This window comes from Rhinoderma darwinii, chromosome 10 (genome assembly GCF_050947455.1).
Source record: "Rhinoderma darwinii isolate aRhiDar2 chromosome 10, aRhiDar2.hap1, whole genome shotgun sequence".
Lineage (NCBI taxonomy): Eukaryota > Metazoa > Chordata > Amphibia > Anura > Rhinodermatidae > Rhinoderma > Rhinoderma darwinii.
The window spans coordinates 96,014,990-96,032,982 of record NC_134696.1 but is presented as its reverse complement, the minus strand read 5'-3'; the positions used below and the strand labels follow the sequence as shown (position 1 = coordinate 96,032,982).

General features: G+C 38.3%; 1 protein-coding gene across 1 annotated transcript; it reads left to right on the top strand.

Annotated features, from left to right (window-relative positions):
- The first annotated feature begins 2,301 nt into the window (after positions 1 to 2,301).
- LOC142662645 (phospholipase A2 inhibitor gamma subunit B-like) lies at positions 2,302 to 17,033 on the top strand. Its single transcript, XM_075840856.1, has 6 exons — positions 2,302 to 2,320; positions 3,335 to 3,451; positions 4,182 to 4,331; positions 5,584 to 5,730; positions 15,671 to 15,823; positions 16,897 to 17,033. The coding sequence occupies exons 1-6, from the start codon at positions 2,302 to 2,304 to the stop codon at positions 17,031 to 17,033; spliced, it is 723 nt and encodes a 240-aa protein (XP_075696971.1).
- Positions 17,034 to 17,993: the final 960 nt, after the last annotated feature.

Genomic DNA, 17,993 nt, shown 5'->3' with positions numbered 1-17,993 from the left:
CGCATATGGGGTATTACTGTACTCGGGAGAAAATGCTTTACAAACTTTGAGGTGATTTTCTCCTATAGTCCTTGTGAAAATGCTAAATTTTGAGCTAGAACTACATCTTATTTTTTTTATTTCCACATCCCAATTCTAATAAATTAAGCAAAAACCTGTGAGGTCAACATGCTCACTACACCCCTAGATTCATTTCTCAAGGGGTGTAGTTTAACAAATAGAGTCACCTTTCAGAGGTTTTTATTGTACTGGTACATTAGGGTCTCTGTAATGCAACATGACACCAAGGAATCAATCCAGCAAAATCTGCACTCCAAATTCCAAATGGTGCTCCTTCCCTTCTGAGTCCTGCCATTTATCCAAACAGCAGTTTGAGGTATTTTCTTACTCTGAAAAAGTTGCTTTACACATGTTGTGGTGCTTTTTTTGTTGAGAAAATGAAAAATGTTGAACTACAGCTACGTCTTATTGGAAAAAATATTATTTTTAATTTTCACTGCCCATTTTTAATTAAATCTGTGAGACACTTGTGGGGTCAAAATGCTCAGTACACACCTAGATTAATTCCTCAATAGGTGTAGTTTGCCAAATGAAATCACTTTTGCGGAGATTCTACTGTACTGGTACTTTAGGGGCTTTGCAAAAAAAATATGGTGCCAGGAAACCAATCCAGCAAAATCTGCGCTCCAAAAGCCAAATGTCGCTCGTTCCCTTCTGAGCCCTACTGTGTGCCCAAACAGCAGTTTATGACCACATATGGGGTATTTTCCTACTCTGGACAAGTTGCTTTACAAATGTTGGAGTACTTTTTCTCCTTTATTTGTTGAGAAAATGAAACATTTTGAGCTAAAGCTACGTCTTAAAGGAAAATAAAAAAAATCTAATTTTTGATTTTTACTGCGCAATTCTAATAAAATCTATGGAACCCCTGTGGGGTCAAAATGCTCACTACACCCCTAGATTAATTCCTTGAGCTGTTTACACTGTTTTGGCACCACAAGACCTCTTCTAACCCTGATATGATGCCTAAAATGCAATCTAATAAAAAGAAGGCCCCAATATCCACGAGGTGCGCCTTTGCTTCTGAGGCCAGTTTTTCAGTCCATTTAGCACACTAGGGCCACATGTGGGATATTTCTAAAAACTGCAGAATCTGGGAAATAAATATTGACTTGCGTTTTAAAACCTTCTGTATTAAGGAAAAAATGGATAAAAATTGCATTTCTGCAAAAATAATTTGTAAATTTTACCTCTACTTTGCATTAATTCCTGTGAAACGCCTAAAGGGTTAAGAAACTTTCTAAATGCTGTTTTGAGTACTTTGAAAGGTGCAGTTTTTAATATGGGGTGACTTTTGTGGGTTTCCCAAAATATAGGCCCCTCAAAGCTACTTCAAAACTGAACTGGACCCTATAAAAACAGGCTTTTGACATTTTCTTGAAAATATGATAAATTGCTGCTAAAGTTTTAAGCTTTGCAACGTCCTAGAAAAATAAAAGCAGGTTAAAAAAAAAACTATGCCAACATAAACTAGACATTGGAAATGTTAATTAGCAACTATTTTGTGTGGTATTATTATCCAACAACAAGCAGATACATTAAAATTTAGAAAAATGCACAGTTTTGCAATTTTTCTCTAAATGTTGGTGTTTTTCACAAATAAGCAAAGAATTTATCGACCAAATTTTACCCCTGACATAAAGTACAATTTGTCACAAGAAAAAAAATCTCAGAAACGTTTGGATAGGTAAAAGCATTCTAAAGTTATTACCACACAAAGTGACACATATCAGATTTGAAAAAATCGGCTTCGTCTTTAAGGCCATAACAGACTCAGTCCTGAAAGGGTTAAAATGGCACAGAATTGGGCATACTGAGAAGCCTGATCTATTAATTGCTTCTGGGTCCTAGGGCAGGTGGTGTTTGTCAGCTCTATTGCCCGGGCCGTGAGCATCAGGGAGTAACTATTCACACTAGTGTGCCAAGGAGCTACAGAACCAGAAGCTAAATTTACACTATGGTGTGTGGATGGGTCTGAATTAGTTCTGCATCTGTATCTGCCAGCTGGTGGATCCTCTTGACTGCTTCCACGACAAACACTCTAATGAGCTCTTGTTTTTCACAAGAGATATTTAAGGTGTGGACTGCGGTGCAGGGGATATGCAGGTCTTGGACTCTCAGAAGAAATAAGCACCCAGAAGTCGAAGTTGCAGCAGGTGTGGAAGGACTTGAGGTTATTTGACCTTAAAAATGGATTAACAACCAGGAGTCAAAGTTGCAGGAGGGCACAGTCAGTTTAACATGAAGACAGAGGCCACAGGTAAAGACAAGAAGAAAACTTTGTGGTCCTTGATAGACAGAGTGGGTCAGGAACAAACCAAGGGCTATGACCCTTGCCCTTGGTTTGTGCAGGTGTGCCATGTACTGGCCCTTTATGGGGACGTTTATGTATGAATGAGCATGGTGCCACATACACAGGGAAGGCTACAGCTTTAAGTTGAGGATGCTCCAAGTTCTTAATGTGCCTCATTACAATTAGAAATTATCCTGCAGTTTATTAATATTACCATGTGGATTGGTGTTGGTTGGGTAAATATTACATCAGGGTGGGTAAACAGCAATGCATTTGGCATTATACTGTATATCTGAATGCCTACAGGATTGTGTTCACCAAATATGTTGGAATAACTGGCCCATGCCTTAATTATAGGTTGTCTCTCAGTGTTTATAGAAAGGAATCAATTACACAGCATTAGTGGAGGAGATATCTGTCAACACCATATAACTAATCCCTTTCTTCATCATGAGACTCCTCATCACTCTTCTTGGTGCCATCTGTATCCTACCATTATCTGGTGAGTTAAATACTTGTATTTTTAATATACAGACAAAGGGCATGTATAAAAATGACACGATGGCTCAGTGGTTAACTTGAAGAAGCCCAATTTCAATATCCTTATGAAAGACATATCCCCTTTATGAATATTACTATCCAGCTTAAAATCCTCCCTAGCTCTACTATATCTTATGCACTGTGTACAGCCCAAAATTGTACACATTTTCATTAAAATAATGTATTATATTAGAATTCTAGGATAAAATAAAATATATTATATAGGAATTTTGAGTTTTTATCTCTATTTATATGTACCCTAAAATTGTATTTGCTTTTTCAGCTGCTGATTGGCATTGAGTGCTGCTGCTTATCATATTCAGTCCTTTCTCTGCTTTGTTCCCAGCTGTTAAAAAAAGGTTAAAAATGTGTAATGATGATTTCTGATTTAATTTCAATGTTCCTGATATTTTTCTTCTATGTGACCCTCTCTCCTCCCAGCATTTGCGTTGGAATGTATACAGTGTATTGGGAGAAACAGTGATACTTGTGATGGACCTTCTGTTGTTTGTAAAAAAGCTAAGAAATGCATGGTAATATCTGAGTTTTTGCACTTTGGTAAGTGGTACATTTTCTCATCTATTTATATATTTACTATTCTAGGAGTGGCCCCTGATGCAAGATTATTTACTGATGATCATAAATTTTTATTTAAAAAAATGTTTTATGTTCGTCTATTTGCAATCAATCGCTCTCCTACCTGGAAAAACCCCATAGCAGTGATTATACTAAGCTGACTGAGTAATGAATAGAATGCCAGAATTACTGTGACACTGACACATAGGAAGGGTATTAAAAGAGAGAGCATGGGAAGAATGTAACTCTTTAAATTAGTAGAAATGTATTTATTATTCTAGGTCTATGGAAAGCTGGGTGACAACCTCTATGCCCAAAGTGATGGTCGCCATTAGTGGATGTCACCAGGAATGTGATACCCACTTCTGAGTCTTCACAATTTTCTTTACTCTATGTACACAGCAAATTCACACACATGTAATACCATGTCATCTATCTGTGTATAAATGTTTCACAGTAGATAAAAACACCATGGATTTCTTGCAGGCTGGGCAGTGGTTGTTATGACCCACCCAGGAACCTGTAATAGAAATAATTCTGCCCACACACGGGAGTAAAGGGTCCTTGCATGTACAGGTTTCTGGGTGGGACATGACAACCACTGCCCGAGATCTCAGCGTATAGGCAGGCTGCAGTAGTGGCCCCAAAAAAGACCATTGTACTGGATTTTCAGCTGGTGTTTCACTTTAACTACAGTATTTTTTGTCTATAGATGAACATACATATCATACTGTTAAAAAGGACTGCAACGAGCTGTACCCTTGTGGGAAGACGCTGTATGCATCTACTCAGTATGAACTAACCCTGAGATCGCACATAGACTGCTGTGAAGGAGACAACTGCAACACATTTAACTATAATAGTAAGTGAACGATCTGACATCACATCAGGGACTGATTGTATTAGGGGATTGTATTATCAACAATTTAGTTTTTTTTTTACACTAATCTCTACCTTATAGGTAGGAACGATTTGGATTACCTTCAAAATGAATTTCAAAAAAAAAATTCCCTAACACAGCGCCACCCTTGTCCATAGGTTGTGTCTGGTACTGCAGTTTAGCTTCAAACACTTGAATGGGGCTTAACTTCAATTCCATTGGTGGTTGTCACCAGACATGTGATACCCATTTATTTATCTCATGAACAAGAGTGGTGCTGTTTCTGTAAAGAAAAAATAAGATACTTTTATGTAACCTTCTACAACACCTTTAAGAATTTTCTTCTTTTCCATTTAGGTTTTCTTTACACATAGAATTATTTTCAAATATGACAACATTTTTATGGCATTTCTCATTCAATGCAATTTTCTAAATGCTTTTTTTCTTGTGTTTTTGTAGTCTTATAGAGAACTTATTGGAAAAAAACACCACAAAAAAAGGCTAAATGAAAAGGACGCAGTGCATGTGTGAATTTCTTATTTTGCCAAATACTTTATTGTAAGATCTGACCATACAAAAAAAAAAATATTTTTTTTTAAAAAAAAACACCATTTAAAACACATAAAAATATAATTGCTCTAAAAAAGCTGTGTGTGGAACCAGCCTAAAAATAGAATTACACGGAGCAGTTTTTATTGCAAGAATTTGGGACTAAAATTTATTTGAATGGAGTTTGGCAAAAAAATCCATGCGCCTGCCATGGAAACAAATTTTATGTTGCAGAAAGATTTTTACGGCCGTTTTTGAAGCTGTTTTGCTATTGAATCAATGAATCAATGAAAAACTGCTCCAAAAACGTCTCATGAAGTGACATGCACTTCTTTTAACTTCTTTTAAGTGACATGCACTTCTTCTGTTTACGCGCCATTTTTTGAAAATTTCGTAAAAAAAACGCCATGTCAGAACAGAACGCCGTATTTTGAAATCAATGGGCAGATGTTTGTAGGCGTTCTGCTTCTGATTTTTTTGAAAACAGGTTGTGTGAACATACCCTGAACCAGACAAGTCAGATCTATGGAGGTCGGGCAGATGACTACCCCACTGATCCAATTCTCTTTTTTTCAATGAGGAGGCGGCCGTCTAGTGTAACACATCATAAGAACATTGTTGGATATTATTTTCTGTAATGTGATGATTTCAGTGAAGATATTATCAATATAATTCCTGCTCTCAGTGCCTCCTGGGAACTTTGACCTTAACGGGAAGTATTGTCCTTCCTGTGGCGGATACGGCCTGATGGAATGTGAAAGCAAACGGATGATCCAGTGTCAAGAGGAAGAAGATCAATGCTATGAATATTTTGGGGAAATAGAATACCCAGGTAATGGTGCTGTGTACTTATAATACAGCTTTAAAGTGTTGATGTAATGTCTAGTGATGAGCCAGGGAGCCGGCCATATAAAAATAAATAATAAAATAAAAATGTATAATATTACTGATAATAATAATATTGATGACAATAATAATGATAATAATAATATTGATGACAATAATAATAATAATAATAATAATAATAATAATAATAATAATAATAATAAAAAACAAATAACAGTGACTTTACAGTAATTTTTTTTACTTGTTTATTGTTTTTTTTTTTATTAATGTATTGGATTTCTGTATATATAAACTATGTTGTTATTTTAGTTAGAATATTCTTTTGTTTGTTGGATACATTTAAAGACTTAACACAATTATTGTTTCAGAATGATTCCCATCAGACAGGTTTTAAAAGAAAGGTGGTGATCTGACCTCTGAGACCTCCGACACAGTCGAGAATGATGGGTTTGATACACCCATTCTTGGCCGGAGATTAAACGGAGCATCTGAAACAACCTAATGCGCTCACTCTGCTTTTTCTATCTCTCCTGTTTAGTATGAATGGGACAGATGGAAACAGCTGAATGAACGTAATGAACAAAGATGAATGAGTTAATTTGCTACTCTCTGATTCATGAATAAAATAATAGAATTGCAGTGAAGACTGACTCCTACAAAGGAAGGTCAACTGGATAGCAGGAAGAGTAATGTAACTCTATACAGCAGATCTATATTCCATTCAGTAGAGGTATAGCTATAATGGGTGCAGAGGTAGCAGTGACACTCGGGTACTAGTACCTGAGGGAGTCCAAATGTCCTTCTGCCCAATATTAAAACACCAGCATTATAAATATCACATGGTAGGTGGAGGCCCTATTACAGATTTTGCATTGGGGGCACTAAAGCTTATACCATTCAGGTTGGGTAAGAGATTCTGTGAATGTTACCTTACCTGATTCTAAAATAGTCTGAACATAAAATAAATAGAGAAAAACTCCATTAATTATATTCTTTTATATTTTTTTTCTTTGTTTATTAACTTATTAACTTGTCTTCACAGCTGGCAATGTACTGGAAGTGAATAGCAAAGGCTGTATTTCTCTAGAGGGCTGTGCGCTTGGATTTAAATACATGGTTGGGGTGAGAGAACTTGCGTCTCCTTTATTCAATTGCATTGAACCAGTCAAAAACTTCTAAAACGGTTATAAAATAAATATTAAATATTATATCATATATGTCAGTCTTTGTGTTATGCTTCTTAAAGCTCTTCATTAACTTTGTCAGTCCCTAAAAAATCCATCTAGTGTAAGGCTGGGTTCACACAACCATATTATGCCTCATTTTACGTCTGAAAATAGGGCTACAATACGTCGGCAAACATCTGCCCATTCATTTGAATGGGTTTGCCGACGTACTGTGCAGACAACCTGTAATTTATGCGTCGTCGTTTGACAGCTGTCAAACGACGACGCGTAAATGGACTGCCTCGGCAAAGAAGTGCAGGGCACTTCTTTGCCACGTAATTTGAGCTGTTCTTCATTGAACTCAATGAAGCACAGCTCATGATTTACGAGCGTCTCAGACGCCTCGCAAAATGCGAGGAGGAGCATTTACGTGTGAAACGAGGCAGCTGTTTTCTCCTTAAAACAGTCTGTCTTTTCACACGTAAATGACAGCTAGCGTGTGAACATACCCTAAAACTACAAACCAAAGACAAAGAGGAGTGGGAGGAGGGGGATGCAGCTGCAGTTTGCCTCTTGTTCTCTCTGTCTCTCTTTGTGTGGGACTGTGAAAGAGGGAGGAGAGCAGAAGTGGGGAGACATCTGATTGGTTTAGAGCCAAGAGCACATCTGGAAGAGCCCGTCCACTCAGCGGGTATGGAGAGAGAAAATGTAAAGTTACAAAAACCAGCTGAGGGAAATATGAGATCCAAAATCTGCAGGTTTCTGGCTACACTACATACATTCACCTTCCTCCACTGAGTTTGTCAAGTTTAGCAGAACTAAGTTTGTCTTAGTATCACAATGTCTCATATGTGGTTTTACAAAGGACTGCAGGTAAATATACTTAGACCCTATTCACACGGCAGGGTTTCTCGACTGTGCAACAAACATTTTTTTACATGCGTCACACGGCTGCAGTAAAAACAATTCTTCCCAAATAAGGCTATTCACACGGTCAATTTTTTTGCCGACACATATAACAGGGACGTCAAACATTATTTAACATGCCCTACTTTGGGCCATTCCCACTGCAACACGGGTCCCGTAGAACTGTATGTGATCCAAGTGACGAACGTTTTCTGTTGCTCGCTCTCTCCTCCTCCTTACAGCATGAAGTGCATGTAAGGAGGAGATTTTTTGCAGTAAGTAGTGCCACACAGCCCCCTGTAGGTAGTGCCACATAAGCCCCCTTGTAGGTAATGCTCCACAGCCCCCTTGTAAATAGCACCCCACACACACAGATGGCACCCCCAGTAGATAGTGCCACTGTAGCTTCCTGTTGGAGCTGAAAACCTCTTCCCGGGATTCCACTCCTAGAAAGAGGCCCTGACATCTCTGTCCATACATGGACAGTGATGTCAGGGACTCCTCCTGGAGTGGAAACCCCAGCCAGAGCGATTTTCTGGTGTTGTGGTCAAGTGAAATGGACACTACATACTTTCACTGGATGGTGACAGGACCCCGAGTACAGCAACAGCGGCCGGACAGAAGAGGAACAGGAAATGGCAAGTTAATCGCCAACCATATTCACCTGGGCCCCCTGTACTGATGAATGCCTACATCGTGTAGAGGTCACTGGAAAATTGTGTACCCCTCACAGAGTGCCAAGGTAGCGCTGAGAATAGGCACCAACCTTCACCTACACCTCGTCCCAGCGCTGAAATGCACCCTGGCAACTCCAACTGCCAATCAGTAATCTCCCTCACAGGGAGGCTCCCTGGCAACTCAACCCAACTTTATCAATTCTGCTTGTAGGGTGGCTTCCTGACATGTCCACCCATCGTCACAAATCTTGATGCATGTGCGGAGGCCACCTGGCATCTCCACCGGCCATTACTGTTACACCTCCACATTGGAGGAAACAGAATTTTTTTAACACTTAAGCACCACTAAGTGTGCAACATTGCTTGCACGTAAGAACACAATACAAAGTTGGAGAACATTTACAAGTACACATATAACTAATATATCAGAGTCCTACTCCAGGAATTAGACTTGTGGAGGAAAACAAGCTAAACAAACAGAAAAGCAATGCACTTAAAATGGCAGTGCCTCTAACACAGTGACATTAACACAGTGACATTAACATTTACGCTCCTTCAAAAACCATCAGCACAGAATGTTGGACCTAAAAATGACATGGTATTGGGTATTTACATTTAAAATAAATCTGATCTATTAATAAGTACTGTTCTAGGACAGATGGTGCTTGTAAGCTCTATTGCAGTGATAACATCAATGAAGATGTTATCACTACAATTCCTGGTTTCAGTTCCTCCTGAGAACGTTGAGCTTAATGGGAAGTATTGTCCGTCCTGTGCTGGATACGGCTTGAGGAAATGTAAAAGCGCCCGAATGGTCAGGTGTGAATAGGAAAAAGATAAATGCTTTGAATTCAGATGTAGCCAAGTTTATCTAAAAAGTCATTGATAACGTCAAGTTAAAGTTTCTTACCACTGTGTATTTATTGTGTTAAATGTCAAGATAAAGATGGCTACATCTGTATATTGGGATTGAAAAAATAACAGGAAACAGTGCTGCGTACTTCTAATTTAGCTGTTTAGTGTGGATGTAATGTCTAAGAGCCAGGGGGCCGGCTATAAGAAAGATAACTAAATAATAAATAATAAAAAACATTAATAATAATAGATAAATAACACTGACTTTACAGTAAAGTTATTTTTTTAACTTATTTGTATTATTATTATTTATGTATTAATTAATGTGTTGGCTTTTCTGTATATACAAACTCTGTAATAAATCTAGTTATAATATTCTTTTGGTTGTTGGATACATTTAAAGGCATCAGGATAAAGATTACACAAGAAATGATTATTTATCTCATCCCAAAAGTAATCTAAGTACCACAAATAACAAGAGATGCTCGGCCGACCAGGAACTTTATATCTGCTATTTGTGTGGTTTTATTTTTGTACACATCAGTCCTTGTACCATTGGGGCTCACAATCTAATTTCCTATCTCTCTCACCTTCTCATGTGTTGGAGAAAACAGGCGTAAGCTATAGCAAACCACAATAACAGGAGAAGAAATTCCATGTTCTCATTTCAGCTCTCGACGGGGTGGGACTAAAAATTATTGTAAACATTGAATATATAAAGTTTTTAGTATTATGGAAAAAAAACCTCTTATCCTATTTTCACTAATAATGGTCACACTTAACATGATTATTATAACCGCGTCTCAACTATTTCAAAATAACGCGATTTAGCCCCAATGGCACATGGCACAAAAATTGGAAAAGGAAATATAGCAGGTTTTTTTTTAATAAAAAGTGATCAAAAAGTCTCATGTTCCCCAAAACGGTATTAATAAAAAGTTAAAAGCTTCTTTCTATACAGATTGCCCCACAAACACACGCCTCCATTGATGGAAAAATAAAAAAGTTATAAGTCTCAGAATATGACGACAGAAAACACATTTTGCTTTAACGTTTAAAAAACAAATACATTTGGTATCACCTTAATCGTAGTGACCCGCAGATTTAGGATAACATGTAATTTTTAACACACTGTGAGGGTATGTTCACACGGCCTATTTACGGACGTAAATCGGGGGTTTTTGCCCCAAATTACGTGCGAAAATAGCGCCTCAATAGCGCTGACAAACATCTGCCCATTGAAAGCAATGGGCTGACGTTTGTCTGTTCACACGAGGTGTACTTTACGCGCCACTGTCAAATGACGGCATGTAAATAGATGCCCGCGTCAAAGAAGTGACCTGTCACTTCTTTGGCCGTAATTGGAGCCGTTATTCATTGACTCCAATGAATAGCAGCGCCAATTACATCCGTAATTGACGCGGCATTCAAGCGCCTGCACATGCCGTTACGGCTGAAATTACGGGGATGTTTTCAGGCTGAAACATCCCCGTAATTTCAGCCGTAACGGACGCCCTCGTGTGAACATACCCTTAACGTCATAAAAACAAAACCCAATTAACAGTGGTGAAATTGAGGATTCTTCCCATAACTCTCCAAAGCTAATTATTCAAATCTGATGGTACTCTTTAACCGATCCTAATTTAGTGGCAGCCTTCCCAGTACACCTAATAGCCTACCTTGTCCACGGATCAGCCCACAGACCACTAGCAATCACTTTGTTAGCTCATCATCTGCTCCATGACACACGTTCCAACCTTGCTTGACAAAGTAGTCATACTGGTCTCCACTCAGAAACTTGCTCACCCTAGGCAGGCAACTGCTCTATTCAGCTTTGCACAGGTCTCCCGTCAGGTCTCTTGACCTCATCTCAGCTACGGCCTCTAATCTCCACATCACTCCACGGAGGGACACGTCTGCTTCCTTTGGTGGCCAGGTCAAGAACTATTACTGCTTAGGCCTCCAACACTTCGGTCTAGCACCATATGCGTTTAGTACAGACTCCACCAAATGCCGCCAAACCTGTACTTGTATGGACTCTCACTGTTCCACCTAACTGCATGGTGGCGCAGCGCATCAGCTAGCAATAGGTTCTCCATGGACCTAGCTAGTCGTTCATAACTTCTATCCCCCAGGAGCCTCTCATTCCTTAATACAATCACAGAATCACATATACGACTGTGCCTCAAGTCAAGTCAACCTGCAAAACAAAAACTTCATAGACAGTGCAACACAACATACATGCTTATATATACAATGAACATCTAAAAAGTTAATTTAAAGAAACAGGCAACCAAGAAGAAGTATAAAGATTGCAAAATAAAATTTTACAATTCACCCTCCTTACATATTCCCTGGTCTACTGAGTGCCAACCTCATTCCTGCGCCCAAGAAGCGTTCTAGTATTCCAAGATTTACGTCATGTTGGCCAATCCAATTAGCTCCATGGCTCTTTCTCATCTAACTTGGCCAAATCACCTTGCTGAGCGGCCTTGTCCAACGACACAGTCTAACTTTCTTTTCCGTCCCCTTTTTGGTTAGCCACGCATCTTCCCTCAAAAGTGGCAAGTGTGACGTAAAATACCCAAAAGTCACAATTTCTTCAATTGTGACTTTGGGCGTTTTTCCTACTTTCTACTCCAGATAACTAGCATAGAAGGCTTGATAAATTCCCTGCAATGCGTTTACAGGGGAATGATGTATGAAAAGATTAAGGGCTATGTAACGCTTTGAAAGGCAATTTTTGTTTTTTTATAAAAAGGTGTATCATTGTGTTTTGCTTAACTTTGTAAATACTTTGTATTCAAAAATAATTAATCTCGAAGCATACAAAGGAGCTCTATCTCAAAAAGTAAAAATTTTTTTCAATAAAAAGAAATTAGAAAGTTGCACTAATCACACTGATTCACTGTGTTAAAAAAAAATTAAATAAACTTTTTCAAACGTGCACAAAGCCTTTAAGTTCCGACTGCCCTGACCTAAACCCAAGTGGTGGCTGTGTAAAGGAAAGCAGGGGAATTGGAGCACAGCTTTAGAAAAACAGGGCTTCCGATTTTTGACAGATATATTCTAAAATAAACCATATGAATGTTGGACCTAAAATTCACCTAATTGGCCTAATTGGGCATTCAGGAACCTGATCTTTTAATGGCTACTTGGTCCCAGGATAGGTGATATTTGTAAGCTTTATTGCCCGAGAGCATCAGGAAATAATTATTTTCACTGGTGTGCCAAAGATCTACATAACCAGGAGCTAAATTCCACAATGGTGTGTGGATGGGTCTGAATTAGTTCTATATCCGTATCTGTTAGTTGGTGGATCCTCTTGGCTACTTCCATGATGAAGAAGCTGATGATCCCTTGTTTTTCCACAAGAGATAGTTAAAGGTGTGGACTTTATTGCAAGGAATAAGCAACCAGAAGTCGAATTTGCAGCAGGTGGGTACTGCAGTGAAAGGCACTTGCAGGTCTTTGACCCTCTAATGGGAAAACCTACCAGAAGTCAAAGTTGCAGGAGGGTAGCCTTGACTAAGATGGTAGAAACAGTAAAAGCGCAATCAGTTTATCCAGAAGTCTGGAGGCCACAAAATTAAGTCAACAGGAAACGGTTGTGGTCTTTGACAGACAGATTGGGCCAGGAACAGACTAAGGACAAGGTTCATAGTTGTTGATGTGTACCATGAACTGACCCTTTATGAGGAAGTATATGCATGAAAGAGCATGGTGCCACATGGGAACATAGGGAAGAAAACAGGTTTAAATTGAGGAAGCTCCAAGTTTCTAATTTGACTCTTTTAATTACTTTCTGAATTGGTGTTGGTTGGGTAAATATTACATCAGGCTGGGTAAACAGATGTGCATTTGGCATTATACTGTATATCTGAATGCCTACAGGATTGTGTTCTCCAAATACGTTGTAATAACTGGCCCATGCCATAATTATAGGTTGTCACAAAGCCTCACAGTGTATATAAATAAGGGGTTCAATTACACAGTAATAGTGGAGGAGATATATGTCCATACCATATAAGTAATCCCTTTCTTCATCATGCAACTCCTCATCACTCTTCTTGGTACCATCTCTATCCTACCATTAACTGGTAAGTTAACTACTTGTAGGGCATGTACAAGGTTGTTCTTTCTTTAATTATAATATTTTATTTTTTTCCTTTCCCCTCGTGGTCTTGTGGGGGTGGGGGATACAGGGTTATAAACAACTGTATAATGGAATGGTTTTTATAATAATAATTGTCGGAGGTTGTTTTTTAATAAAATAAAAAAGTAATTTAAAATCACGATTACTCAGTGGTTAGCTTGAAGAAGCCCAATTTCTATAGCCTTATGAGAGACATATCCCCTTTGTGAATATTAGTTCGCGCCTTAGAACCCTCCCTCGCTCTACTATATCTTATTCACGGTGCACAGCCAAAAATTGTACCCATATTCAAGATAAGAAAATATTATATAAGAATTCCGACATTTTATCTGTCTTTAAATGTAACCTAAAATTGTATTTGCTTTTTCAGCTGCTGATTGGCATTGAGTGCTGCTGCTTATCATATTCAGTCCTTTTTTTGCTTTGTTCCCAGCTGTTAAAAAAGTCTAAAAACGTGTAATGACTATTTCTGATTTATTTTCTATGTTCCTGATATATTCTATGTGACTTTCTCTCCTCACAGCATTTGCCTTGGAATGTATACAGTGTATTGGGAAAAACAGTGATTCTTGTGACGGACCTTCTGTTGTTTGTAAAAAAGCTAAGAAATGCATGGTACTATCTGAATTTTTTCACTTTGGTAAGTGGTACATTTTCTCATATATATTTTCCATTTACTATTCCATGAGTCGCCTCTGATGATAGAAACAACCTATAAGGAACAAGAAATAAACCCACATGCGGGAATATAAAGTTCTTGTCTGTACAGGTTTCTGGGTGGGTCTGAAAAAACTGCCCAGGATTTCAGTGTACAGGCTGGCGACAGAAGTGGCGTGCAACAAGACCATGGTACTGGATTTTCAGCTGGGGTTTCACTTTAACTACAGTATTTTTTGTCTATAGACCAAAATACATATCACACCGTAAAAAAGGACTGCAACGAGCTGTACACTTGCGGGAAGACGCTGTATGCAACTAATCAGTATGAGCTAGACCTGAGAGAGCACATAGACTGCTGTGAAGGAGACAACTGCAACATATTTAACTATAATAGTAAGTGAACGATCTGACATCACATCAGAAACTGATTGTATTCGTGTATATTGTATTATAGACAATTTTGTAATATCTAATGTCTCTACCTCTAAAAGAAAATCCCCTGAAACAGCGCCACCCTTGTCTATAGGCTGCATCTGGTACTGTAGTTTAGTTTCAAACAGTTGAATGGGGCTGGACTTCAATATCAGACATACTGCAGCTTATGGACAAAAAGTGGCGCTGTTTCTGGGAAAAAAAATCAGATACTTTTATCTGACCTTGTACAACACCTTTAAGAATTTCTCTTCCCCGCTTTCTTTCGCTGTTCTACGTTCTGACTCCCCTGTTCCATATAGGCTTTCTTCAGACATAGAATTTATCTGGCACCAGTGTTTCATAAAATATTACAGAATATTTTATGCCGTTTTTAGTTTAATTTTTAATTTTGTTTCATTTTGCAAATCCTTTTTTCTTGTATTTTTATAGACCTATAGGGAAGCATACTGAAAAAACACCAGAAATGAAAAAAACACAGCGTTTTATATTTTACTATAGACTTTATTGTAACATCTGATCACACAAAAAAACAAAACAATTTTTTTTTAAAAACACTACTAAAAACGCATATAAATATAATTGCAGCAAAATGCTTTGTTTCAAACCAGCCTAAGACCGTATTCACACTAGCGAGTTCGGTCCGTGATATACAGTCCCCATATCGGCTGCATTTCCCGGACCGAACACACTGCAGAGAGCCGTACTCCTAGCATCATATTTACCTATGACGATAGGTGTCACTGCCTTGCTGCGGGAAAAATGTCCTGTACTGTAATCATGTTTTCAGTATGGGACAGTAATTCTGTGGTTAGGCAGGGACACCTAGCGTCATAGATAACTATGATGCTAGGAGTACGGCTCCCTGCAGTGTGTTTGGTCCGGGAAATGCGCCAACATGCGGACCGTATATACCGGTCTGGGGCAGCTTACTACCCCACCGATCCCATCCTCTATTTTTCAATGAGGAGGCGGCCGTCTAGTGTAACCCTTTTATAAAAACGTTGATGGATATTATTTTCTATAAAGTGATGATTTCAGTAAAGATATTTTCACTACAATTTCTAATTTCAGTGCCCCCGGCCACTGGTAATGGTGAACTTAAAGGGAAGTATTGTCCGTCCTGTGCCGGATACGGCCTGAGGGAATGTAAAAGCAAACGGATGATCCAATGTGAAGAGGAAATAGATCAATGCTATGAATATTTTGTGCAAGTAATATACCCAGGTAATGGCACTGCGTACCTACAATTCAGCTGTAAAGTGTGGATGTAATGTCTAGTCATGAGCCAGGGGGCCGGCCATATATAAATAAATATTTAAAAAAAATCAAATAATAATAATAAAGAAATGATAATAATAATAATAATAATAATAATAATAATAAAAATGATAATAATGGTAATAACAATAATATAAAAATAAACAAATAGCAGTAACTTTACAGTTAATTTTCTGTCTTAACATTTTTTCAAATTATTTTTGTATTAATTTGTTGACTTTTCTGTATCTATGAACTATGTAGGTCATTTAGTTATAATATTCTTTTGTTTAAAGTCTTAACACAACTATTATTTCAGAATGATTTTCATCAGACAGGCTACTTTGAAAGTAATGTGATGAACTGACCTCTGGGACCCCCACCGTTGTCAGGAATTTGGGGCCTCATATACCCATTCTGGGCCAGGGAGCAGTACAAGCATGTGCCGTACCTCTCTAAAAAGATTAATGGGAGCGTCAGAAACAACCGAGTGCGCTCACACCGTTATTTCTGTTTCTTCTGTTTAATGTGAACGGGACAGTTGGAAACAGCTGAATAAACAGCATGAACATAGATGAATGTGTTCATTTGTTGCTTTCTGATTCATGAATAAAATGACAGAATTGCAGTGAAGACTGATTCTTACAAAGGCAGGGCAGCTGGATAGCAAGGAAGAGTAATGTAACTCTATACAGCAGATCTATATTCCATTCAGCAGGGGTGTAGTTATAATGGGTGCAAAGGTAGCAGTCGGGTACTAATACCTGAGGGAGTCCAAAAGAACTTCTGACCCATAGAAAAAAAATCCCTATTACAGATCTAGCATCAGGGGCACAAAAGCTCCAAGCTATACCAGTCAGGTTCTGTAAAAGGCTGGGTGAGAGCTCGTGTGAATGTCTGCTAATAGTACCCGTGACCCCAGTCTACATTACCTGATTCTAAAATAGTCCGAACATAAAATAAATAGTGGAAAACTCAATGACTTATATTCTTTTACATTTTTTTTCTTTGTTTATTAATTTGTTAACTTGTCTTCACAGATGGCAAAGAAATGGAAGCCAATAGCAAAGGCTGTATTTCTCTAGAGGGCTGTGTGCTTGGATTTAAATACATGGTTGGGTTGACGGAACTTGCGTCTCCTTTATTCAACTGCATTAAAACAGTCGAAAACTTCTAAAACAGTTATAAAATAAATCCAAAATATTATATAATGTGTCAGTCTTTCTGTTATGCCTCTTAAAGATCTTCATTAACTTTGTCAGTCAATAAAAAAATCCATCTAGTGTAAAACTGCAAATAAAAGACAGAGAGGAGTGGGAGGAGGCGGATGCAGCTGCAGTTTGCCTCTTATTCTCTCCCGCAGTGTGTGGGATTGTGAAAGAGCGGGGAGAGCAGAAGTCTCTCTGATTTGCTCAGAGCCAAAAGCACATCTGGAAGAGCCTGCCCACTCAGCAGGAATGGAGAGAGAAAATGAAAATTTACTAAGGACCAGCAGAGGGAAATAAAAGATCCAAAATATGGCTGCACTACATACATTCACCTACCTCCACTAAGTTTGCCATAGTATTAAATTTGTCATCTGTGGTTTTACGTAGGGCTGCTGGTAAACTTACTGTATCATTTTAACTTGGTTATTGTGCATAAAACAAACACTTAGATGGCAAATTTAACTCTGCTACATCTATACGGATGTAGCAATCCTTATATTGGTACTCTGATAACATGCTGCAGCGTGAAAACCTTCACAAGCAATTATGATTTATCTCATTTTAAAAAAATACTAAGTACCACAAGTGACAGGAGATGCTTATTCGACAGTAACATTTTATCTATTTGTGTGGCTTTATTTTTGCACAGATCAGTCCTTTTTGGGACCCAAATTTCCCCATCTATCTCACCTACACGTTTGTTGGAAAAAGAAGGGTAAGCCGTTAACCACAAAAACAAGAGAAGAACATAGAACGTCATGCAGATCTTCTCCTAGTCAGATTTAAACTCAATACCCTAAGTGACAGCAGAAGAAATTATCTAATAGTCTCAGAGTTTGGAGAGCTTATTGTAATAATAAAACTAACCAAGAAAACCCATCTTTTGCCCAAAGTGAAGGTACCCACTTGATACCCATGGCAGAATTTCA